This window comes from Pteropus vampyrus, unplaced genomic scaffold (genome assembly GCF_000151845.1).
Source record: "Pteropus vampyrus isolate Shadow unplaced genomic scaffold, Pvam_2.0 Scaffold674, whole genome shotgun sequence".
Taxonomy (NCBI): Eukaryota; Metazoa; Chordata; class Mammalia; order Chiroptera; family Pteropodidae; genus Pteropus; species Pteropus vampyrus.
In genome coordinates, this window is record NW_011889455.1 from 419,635 (window position 1) to 431,242 (window position 11,608).

The 11,608-nt window shown below is 33.6% G+C and overlaps 1 protein-coding gene across 1 annotated transcript; it reads right to left on the reverse strand.

Moving 5' to 3' along the window:
- Positions 1–4,028: 4,028 nt before the first annotated feature.
- LOC105309131 (olfactory receptor 5AC2-like) lies at positions 4,029–4,947 on the reverse strand. The gene is given in 3 exon segments (XM_011385229.1): positions 4,029–4,639; positions 4,642–4,869; positions 4,872–4,947. Coding segments are annotated over 3 exon segments (915 nt in total).
- Positions 4,948–11,608: the final 6,661 nt, after the last annotated feature.

Consider the following 11,608-nt stretch of genomic DNA (forward strand, 5'->3'; position numbering starts at 1 on the left):
AATGAATAAAAGGAATACTTTACCAAGGAGACTGAAACTCTAAAAAAGAACCAAATAGAACTTCTTGAGCTGAAGAACTCAATAAAATGAATGAAGAACAAAATAGCAAGCTTAGGAAATAGAGCTGAACACATAGAGGAAAGAATTAGTGGTATCTAAGACAGAAATCTGGAAATGATACATGAAAAAAGAAAGAGACTTGAGGGTGAAAAAAATGAAAGAAGTCTACAAGAACTATCTGATGCCATCAGTAAAAAACAATAAAAGAATAAGTACACCAAAAGGAGAAAAGAGGAAGAAGGGAAGAGAGAGCATATTCAAACAAATAGTTATTGAGAGTTTCCAAAACCTATGGAAAGAAATGTATCCTAAAATCCAAGATGTAAACAGAACACCTAATTATCTCAATCCAAAAAAGCCTTTTCCAAGACATATTATATTAAAACTGTCAAAAATTAATGACAAAGAAATCTCAAGGCAGCCAGGATAAAGAAGATGGTAACCTTTAAAGGAAAACTCATTAGACTATCATCAGACTTTTCAGCTAGAAGAAACTTTACAAGCTAGAAGAAAGTAGAACCAAATATTCAAACTATTGAAAGGAATTTCCAGCCATGAATAATATATCTAACAAAATTCTCCTTTAGATATAAAGGAGAAATAAAGACCTTTTCAGACATACAAAAGCTGAGGGAATTTTCCACTACAAGGCCTGCATTACAAGTCATCCTATCTGAATCAAAAGGACAGAAAAATATAAAACTAAGAGTAAGATGACTAACAGATAGACAGAAACAGGAAAGTGCAACTCTTATTAAGAATAGGGTATTATAAACTCAAGTATTACATAATGGTTAGAGGTCAAAAAACACTTTAAAAAGAGAAAACGATAGCTACTGCAACCTAGACATGAAATCACAGCAAAAATAAGAATAATTTGAGACAACAAAAACAGAAAAGAGGAGGGAGTAAAGATCTGACTCTGCAAAGGAGAATGGAGATAAGAAAAGCAGAAGAAAAGAACTACTGTATATATAAAACTTTCCTTTACATAAACTTAATAGTAACCACATTCCCACCCCCCAAAAATCGAGAACTAAAACACGTAACATAAAACAAGAAGGAACAGAAAGAAAAATCATAGAACACCAGCAAATTAAAATAAGACTGAAACATAAGGGCAAAGAAACGATGGAAGCACTGAGCTACCGGAAAACAAAAGATAAAATGGCTATAGGAAAACCTCATATATCAAGAATCACCTTAAATGTAAATGGACTGATTTCACCAATAAAAAGGCACAGAATAGTAAACTGTATCAAAAAACAAAACTCAACAATATGCTGCCTTCAAGAGCCACATCTCACCAGCAAGGTCAAATATAGACTCAAAGCAAAAGGGTGGAAAACAATACTCCAAGCAAATAGCAACCAGAGAAAAGCAGGTGTGTCATAGCTAATGAAATAGACTTCAAGATAAAAAAGGTAACAAGAGACAAAATGGACGCTTCATAATGATAAAAGTGACAATACATCAAGAAGACATAACACTTATCAATATATATGCTCCCAATCAGGGAATATCAAGATGTATAAAACAACCAGTAACAGAACTAAAGGGAGAAATTGACAAAAACACAATGATAGTATGGGATCTAAATAACCCACTGTCATCTGTGGATAGATCACCCAAACAGAAAATCAACAAGGAAATATCAGCACTAACTGACACATTAGCCCAACTGGACATAATCAACATTTATAGAGCCTTTCATCCCAAAACACCAGATTATACATTCTTTTCTAGTGCACATGGAACATTCTCAAGGATAGATCATATGTTGCGATGCACATGAAAGAGAAGTTATGACAGATGTCAGCAAACGACAAAGTATCATACAAGAAGATTATATGCCATAAATTCAATAACCTAAAAGAAATGAACAAGTTCTTAGAAATATACGACCATCTTAGACTGGATCATGAAGAACTGAAAAATCTAAATAGACCGAACAACAACCGTAAGGAAAGTGAAATAATCATCAAAAACCTCCCAAAAAGTAAAAGTCCAGGACCAGATGGCTTCACTAGTAAATCCTACCAAACAGTCAAAGATGATCTAATACCTGTTCTTCTCAAACTCTTCCAAAAATTGAAGAAGAAGAAATACTTCCTAATTTATCTTATGAGGCCAACATTACCCAAATACCAAAACCTGGTAAGGATAACACATAAGAAGAGACACTAACATTTGCAACATAGATGGATCTTGAGACAGTCATGCTAAGAGAAATAAATCAGACAGAAAAAGTTGAGAACTATATGATTTCACTTATATGTGGGATATGAAAATGAAAGCAACAAACAAACATGAAAGACAAACAGAGACTTATGGACATAGACAACAGTTTAGTGGTTACCAGAGGGAAGAGGGATAGGGGGGATGTAGATAAGTTTAAAAGGGGTCAAATATTTTGTGACGGAAGGTAATTTAACTTTGGGTGGCAAATACACAATGCAGTATACATATTATTTAATTGTTCACTTGAAACTGATATAATTTTATTAACCAATATCACCCCAATAATTTTAATAAAAAAATCCTCATTTACCAAACAAAAATTTCCTGAATTAAGTTAGCCACCAAGACAGTAAAATTAATCGAGCCTTATGGATATTAATAGTATTTCTAAAAATAATGCATCTCAGTTGTGTATATTAAAAATAAATTTGTCAGTGAGTATCTGTAGGAATAAAATTATAGACCCATACAAACATATTAAATTTTAAAATTTATACCCGTGTCAAATAATAAATTTATGATACATACTGTGTTTTCATTTTAAATAAGTATTTTGGTGTATCTGTTGGAATTACAACAAAGAAAACTAAAAATAACTTCTAAAATACTTCAACAAGAATTACATTTCATTCCAGTTTCAACAATTTGTATTTCATTTTTCTTTCTTATAAATTCTTTTTTCCTAAACACAATGCTTGAACAAACAGATTGCTCAAGGAACACAATTATGTCTTTGTAAAAAAAAAAGAGAGAGAAAGATGTTATTTTTATTATACTAAAATAAATTAGTATATTTATTAATGTAATCCTCTCACTGAATTGGAAGTAAATTGGTAGCCAGGACTGCAAGAACCTCGTCTCAGTTTTACCACTATCTCAATTTTGCACCCACTTAACCAGTTTCTCAACCTTGCCTTCAGCCTCTTGTAGTATAGCAAAGCAATCCCTATGCAAATGTTTGACCAGTCTTGCTATCGCAAATTACTCATGTAAATATAGTACAGGAGATCTGTAATATTTGAGAAGGCTATATCTTGAGATTTTTTCCAAATCTGCAAATTTCCACATACTACTGTATCATATAATATCTTATATAAAAGTTAATATGTGGTCTTCTAGATATGGGAAGTTTTAAATTTTGATGTCCCATTATTTAAATGCAAGCTAATCTTTTTTTTTAAATTGTTAAGGTGCATCAATTTTTTTAAACCTTTTCATTTTCTTAATTTTCCTCCCTGTTTATTCTGAAATGTTTATTTCAGAAACATTTCCGATAATAATCTAAGTCTTTATCATTTTATTATGGTGTGGTAGAGCATCACAGAACCCTATTAACATACAGATCTAGCTCAGGGAACTAGGATCAGTCAGGAACTAAATGACTCGTACTTATACACCAGCCTCAGTTACCGTCAACTGTTAAATATAATTTGAGAGAGGAGTTCCTAGCAGATCAAAAATTTTCAAAAACTAAATATTCAGATAAAAAGGAATTACAACATTTTAATAAATCAACTGTGGATGATTTGAGTCATTTGAACTGGAGTAGTAACTTTAACTGGACTCAAATTCATGTAAACATTGTGTGAAGCTGGTTCCTTTACCCAGTGTTCAGTGACCACCCTGACCACTAGCCCTCTGGTGCAGGGGCTAATCTATAAGACTTGGGGACTTGTTTACGCAAAGAGTAAAAAGAGAAACAATTTGAAATTTCCCTTGGCAACTGTTTACTTCTTTGCAACTCTTCTCAAGGCACCTATAACCTCTTTATTTCTCAAGCTATAAATAAATGAGTTTAGCAGGGGAATTATAATAGTGTAAAATAGAGAATACATTTTGTCCTGATCTTCAGCTAGGCCAGATGCATGGCGCACATACATGAAGATGAGAGTGCCATAGTACAATGAGACTGAGAGCAGGTGGGCACTGCACGTGGAGAAAGCTTTGCTTCTGCCATTTGCAGACCTTTTCTTCAGAATGTCAAAGAGAACACGAGCATAAGAGATTATGATGGTCATTAAAGTGGATATTTCTATAAAAGCTGCAAAAATAAATATCATTAGTGCATTAATAGATGAGTCATTGCATGAAATTTTGAATAGTTGTAAAATTTCACAGTAGAAATAATGTATTATGTTAGACCTGCAGAAAGTTAATCTTAACAAAAAGCTCACATGAATTAGAGGCTGCAGAAAACCTAATGCGTATGAAATTCTTATCAGTTGAGTACAGAGTCTGTTGGACATCATCACTGGATAAAGCAAGGGGTTGCATATGGCTACATAGCGATCGTAGGCCATTACTACCAGGAGAAAACATTCTGTAGTTGCACTGGAGCAAAAAAATAAAATTGGGTGATGCACTCAGCTAGGAGTATCATTGCAGTCTTGTCTAAGAAATTGACCAGCATCCTAGGAGTAACAGAAGTTGAAGTGCAAGCATCTGCAAAGGCTAAACCACCAAGGAACAAGTACATGGGTGTGTGAAGATGGGCATCCTTCCAAATAAGAGCCATCAGTCCAAGATTGCCCACCATGGTGGTGAGGTAGATAATCAGAAACACAAGAGGAGGACCTGCAGACATGGTTGCTCTGTAAGTCCTGTGAGAACAAATACAGTCACCAGAGTCTTGCTTCCTTCTGACATATCCACACTTGATCACTGCAATGAGAAAATATGTGACAAAGACAATTTAGAGATAACACAAGTAGTGATATTTTATTTGCAAATTAAATTATACTTTAGAGTTGTTTTCCATTTAATAAGTAGTTTTTAAAGTTTAACCTTCATCCTATACTAAGTCTATTTACAAATTCTGTTTTTAGGTATCTGACCTAAAATTGGGGGGGGGGGACTCTGAAATCAATGCAAATATTTGAGCCAATATTAAAACCATGTGTTAAAGGCTGTTGCATGTGGAAGAGATGCAAATGCAAAACCATTGCATGTGGAAGAGAAATAGACTTACGATTTAGGTATAACCACATACTTTTTATTTCAGAAAAAAAGGGAATGGACAGAAATATGTTGGGAAAATATCTGTAACATTCTGCATATATGGATTAATAATTACAAAACACGCGCACACACACACACACACACACACACACACACACACACACACACAACCCCTTAAAACTAGGTGAAAACAAGTTAACCTAGTGAAACAAATGGACAGAAAATATGAACAGACATGTTTATCGAAGAGCAAGTCAATGTGACCAATAAATTTATAAAACAATGTTCACTCCCCTTAAGAATTAAGAATATTTTTTAAATTGATGTAGTATTTTCACTTGTCAGATAAGCAAAAATGCCAGTTGAGAATTAATATCTGCTAATGACAGGAAAGTGAAAAAAGATTTTCTAATATAACTGGTGAAAATAGAAATTATAACAAACTCGAATCTAACATTATCTGTCAAACTTAGAAATTTATATAAATTTTGATCTAGATATGTATTCTAGAAATAATATCACTCATATGCAAGAATGAAGCACAAGGATATGTAATAAAGCATTGTTCATGAGGGCAAAACCTAGAAACAAAGAATACTCACCAACTATAGAATGATCATGAGTATCATTCAGACATAAAAGAAATGTATTTGAATTGTATCAGTTAATGATGGGAGGATTTTCTCAATGTATTATTAAGCGATGGAATCTAAATATATAGAACTTTAAATTTTATGATCCCAATTTTATAATTTTCAAAATTTTTATTTATAGACATAAACAAATATGTGAGTATGGATAAAGATGTACAATAATATACCAAGTTGCTAACATTCGTTTTCTTGTTTAGAATTAGATGTAGTGGTAGGAATAGAGAAAGCAGAGGAGAGATAGTCTTTGTCACCTCCCCCAACACGCACAAAGTTCACGATAAAAACATATATGATATGTTCTTTTATAATTTTGTTATATGTGTGTGTGTCTGTGTTTATGTCCATGTGTCTATCCATATCATGTGCATGTGTGTGCATAGAAAGATATATAAAAGGACAGTCACTAATAGAAGTAAAAATAAAATGCAATTGTTACCTTTAATAAGGAGGTTTTGACATGGAAAATTCTAATGTAAAATTAGGAATAAATAATTTGTAAATTTTTCTAGGAATATATCTTAATGATCTTTAATTTTAAAAATTTTATATTTAAATATAGTAAGTATATTGTGTTATATTGGTTATATTAGTTTCAGGTGTACGATATAGTTATTCAGTATTTTTATACCTTACAATGTAATCACCCCACTAATTCTAGTAATCATGTCACCATGCAAACTTATCACGATATTGTTGACTATATTCCCTTTCCCTTTTACACTCACCTCCCACTGCCTTCCTTCTAGTAACCATCCCTTTGGTATCTGTTTCTGCCAGTCTGTTTTTCTTTCATTTTGTTTGTTAGTTTGTTTCATCTTTTTAGATTCCACATGTAAGGGAAAACATCGGTATTTGTCTTTGCCTAACTTATTTCACTTAGCATAATGATCTTTAATTCTTAATGATACTTTCCATTGAAATATTTGGTAATAGACCTTTGACTATTGAGAGGAGGAATGATTTTTTTAAAATAGTCAGAAGGTGTCTTGAAAATTTTAAGAGTGCGTCCAAGTATAATAGTCATTTTTATAGTTTTCTTCATATAGTCTGAGTACTTTTCTTGTTAAATTTATTCCTAAGGGGCTTATAAGTTTCACTGCTATTATGAATATAACGTCTGATATTTTTATGGAGTAAGAAGGTTGTTTTTCTTCTGTGACTTATAAACTATATCTGAAAGAAAATCCAGAACAGAATTTCCCAAATATTTTGGAGTGAATGTGTAATCTCCTATGTTCCTTGAAAAGGGAACAAAATACATTTACTATATTAATAACACTTGAAATGAATAATAATAAATAATAATAAAATAATAATGTAATAAAATGAATAAGAAAAACGTTCATAATTTTATAGCCATACCTCACAACATTTACAATACATAGAGATATTGAATGAGAAAGCATTAAAAGAACTAAGTTTGTTTAATTGGTGAGGGGAATAATGAGTTGTTATTCTCCATTTTCTAAGCTACAAAAATTTAATAAATTACTAATCACATACCTTTAGGGAATCTATTATTAATATATGCACCTAAAAAAGATTCACTGGAGTATATTTGATGAAAATAGACTATGTGAATGTTAAGGAGATGTCATTTTCTTTTCCAAAGTGGAGATTGTGTCCTAAATAAAGTGGCCTTGCTTTCTTTGCAATCCAAATCATCAAATAATAGATATTTCTAATTTTACTTTATGAATTCAGTATAATTAAGCCCAGAAGTAGCAAGCTTTGGAAATATTTTTTCCTTAAGACAAATATGAAGGAAACCTCTCCAGGTTAGAGTAAAACAAACAGTGCTGACTATTAATATATATTTATAGTATAAAGACTGTATCACTTACTTTAACCCTTATTTGATTGATTCCATGAAATTTTATGTTAATGACAGCCACCAAACTCAAAGGGTAAGATTATTTCATTCCACAAAATTACAAATAAAGTAGATATGAGGTGCGTGACTATGTCTCAATTCTGAACTCTCTACATTATAAAATAAAATTTAAAGCTGTCGAATCATTCTTATTGTGATTAAAATTTCCCATTTACTTCATTCTTCTATCAAAGTGTATTATTTGTGAAATTTTGTGATTAATATGTCTTCCTTACAGTAAGCCATTCTCTCCTATCTGTCTAGATTTTGAAAGCTGATTGAGAAAAAATCTCAATGCCTCACTGGAATTTTAATTGCTTACATAGATATCTTACATAAATATTTTGTTATATCTAAAGACAAATTGCAAAGCTCTAAGTATAGAAAATGTAGAAATCACTGCACTCTCACTCAGTTCCTGCAGAACATTGGAAAATTGGAAATAGTTTCCTTTAGGTAACGTAGAATATGCAGTAATAGGCAGTAATTACAGGCACATTTACTTTCATCAGCAACTCCAAAATGAATGGAGATAATATTTATTACTTCTATTTCTAAATTTGTTGTATTAAAAAAAAAAGGAAGAAAAATATTCCCTCTACGCTTCCAAAAAATTCTCTATAGTATGTAGTCAAATTTGTTCTACAGAGCATTATGAATTAATCATCATTTTATCTCCATAACTAGCTGTTACAATTAAAAACTGTATTTTTTTAATCGTATAATCCACAGGCTTTACTGTGGAGACGTCTATACAGAACATCAATCAACAGATTTTAGGAAATATTTGTTTTCCTTTCTCTTGTTTTCTTTAATGATGTCATCATCCAGATACCTACTTTTGTGTTCCTTTGGAAGTCTCAAAGTTACCTCAGAGTCACCATGTCCAAATTTGAAATTAGAATCTTGTCATTCCACCCTTCCCAATGTTATCTCAAACCTTCCAATGTTCTCTATCTTGAGGAATAACACCACTAAACAATCAGTTATTCAAACCATAAAACAGGAAGATGTTCTCGACACTGAATTCTCCCTCAGATTCCATAGATCAACCGTTGCCAAGTTGTAAATTTCACCTCCTAAAGTCTTTCATAGCCATCCTTCTCACACTCTCGACAAAAGTCTAGCTGTACTCCCCTCTTGCATGGACTACTAAAATAACTTCCTAACTAATCTATCTAAATCTACAAATACTCTCATCCAGTTCATTCTCCACACTGCCTCAAGACCAATCTTATAAAATATAAAACTTGTTATGTCACTATCCAGACTCCTCTTATTCACTGCTATGGGCTGAATTCTGTCCCCCAGAAATTCATATGTAAAAGCTCTAACCTCCAGTACCTCAGAATGTGACTGTGTTTGAAAACAGGGCTTTTAAAGAGGTAACTAAGCTAAGGCTATTAGGGTGACTCCTAATTCAATCTGAGGAAATTTGAATACACAAAGGAACACCAGCTGTGCCCACACACAGAGGAAAGACCATGTGAGGACACAGAGAGAAGGCAGCCATTGGTAAGCTAAGGGAAGGGGCTTCAGAAGAAACCAATTTCTCTTGACATCTTGATCTTAAACTTCCAGCACCTGAAACTGTAAGAAAATAAATTTCTGCTGTTTAAGCCATTCAGTCTGTGATATTAGCTATGTAGCCCTGGTAATCTAATACATACACCCATACCATCTCCACTTAAAACTCATAAATAGTTTTTCCATTGCACTTAAACCAAAGACCAAAATCCTTAAGCCTAGTTTTTCCTAATCCTGTATCATAAAACAGATCCAATTTTAACTACATATAGTTTTTTTCTTTTGCATTGAATATTAGTTGTATTATTAGATATACTAGATATATTAGTAATATTAGATATATTAGTTGTAGCAACCCTAGCTGTTTTAAGAAATGGACCATAGTATCTTAGTGAGTTAACGCAATAAGTTATTTCTTTCTCATATAAAATATAAACAGGTTTCTTAGTTGGTTCTGTTCTAATGGGATCCTTTCATTTTTTATCTCTACCACTTCAACACATGACTTCCATGTTTGCTGGATCAATGATACTAAAAATAGTAACTTGTTGAAGAGAATGGGCCAGAAAATCCTACAGTCTCAATTTGCCTTGTAAAAAAATAATATAAATGGAGGCGCTTTAAAATGATATTGGAACTGCCATCCCAGACAAACTGCCTTGCATGTCTTAGGCTAAACCTTTGGAATGTCAAATAAGCTATGAACTGGGCCTAGCGCAACACTAGTTCGAAATAACTATAGCGATAACAAGAAAGCAGATATTATGACTACTAGACTGAAGACTTTTGAATTGATTATTAAAAACATTTTAGAATTAGTGTCACTATGTTAGCTTATATGCACCAATAGAAACGCCTTCCTTCTATTGATATAATTGTTCCCCTTCTTTTTCTCATAAATACTTCTTGCCTTTGTTTCCTAATGGGAATACTATTTGAGCTTCTGGTGAAATCAGTGTTCTCCAAATAGCTATTCATTTTTTAAAAATCTCAAATAAATGCTTGTTGCTTCTCACTTTACAAGGCCTTTTATATTTTGGTTAACGGTCTTATTTTTTTTCATAATGGGTAAACTTGTATTAAGTATACTGAGCTATACTTAACAATGAACTTTCAAATGTTCTGTATCAAATAGTTATTCAAAAAATGAGACAGCCGTGACTTAATGTGTTAATATATTTATAGATATATAAATATATTCACCACAATCTAGTTTTAGAACATTTTCATTCTCACCCCTCCCAAAGAACTCTATACCTATTAACAATCAAGCCCCATTTCTCCTTCCCTCAGTCATGGGGCAACCACTGAAATACTCTCTGTCTCTCTAGATTTGTCTGTACTGGACATTTCATAGAAATGATATCGTATTATATGTGATTTTACTAACTTTTTTCATTTAGCATAATGTTTTAAAGTTTCATTTAAGGAGGACTGGTCAAGATGGCATAGAAGGTAGATGCTGTGCATGCCTCCTCTCACAATCACACCAAAATTATAATACAACTACAGAGCAACCATCCCTGGCTGAAGAGAAGCCCTACAACTAGGTACAAGCATAAGAAGTCACCTAGAACCAGTAGGAGGGGCATTTATGAAAGGCCCAGTCCCACAATCACATGTGACAATCAAAAATGGGTGGGTTATTTTGGTTACAGAGCCCCCTCCCCTAACTGTGGAGCGAGGGGTCCCGGCCTCATACTGAGTTCTCCAGGCCATGGTTCCAGTGCCAGGAAGAGAAGTCCTCACAAACTGGCTGAGAAAACCAGCAAATGTTGTGGCTGAATGAAACGGAGGGCTGCAGGAGTTGCCAGCATTCCTCTTAAAGGGCTTGCACCTGGACTTACTCGCTGACAGACTCACTCACTCTGCGCTCCAGTACTGGGGCAGCTGCTTGAGGAGCACCAGGGACATATGAGGAGACAATGAGTTTTTGATCTTCAGGGCGAGGGCTGAAGGAGTGGCTTTCTCCTGGACAGAAATGCTGGCAGTATCCATTATTCCTTTGTTGAGCCCTTTCCCCTCCCAGCTTGTGGACACAAGTGCCACAATGTCTGAGTCACCATCAACCTGGATAACATAGGTCTCCCTGCCCAGGCGATTCCCTGAGGCTCCACCCTTCCACAGTCGTGAATCCATCCAAGCCGCTTCCAGTTGTTTATTCCATATATATGGCCTGTTGTGGCTCTCGCTGCGACTCTCCTAAAATTCCATAAGGCTCACAAAACCCGAAGAAGCAGCATCTGGCCTTGGCATGTCTTATATCTCTTGCTGAGCAACCCCAAGCCCTGCACTA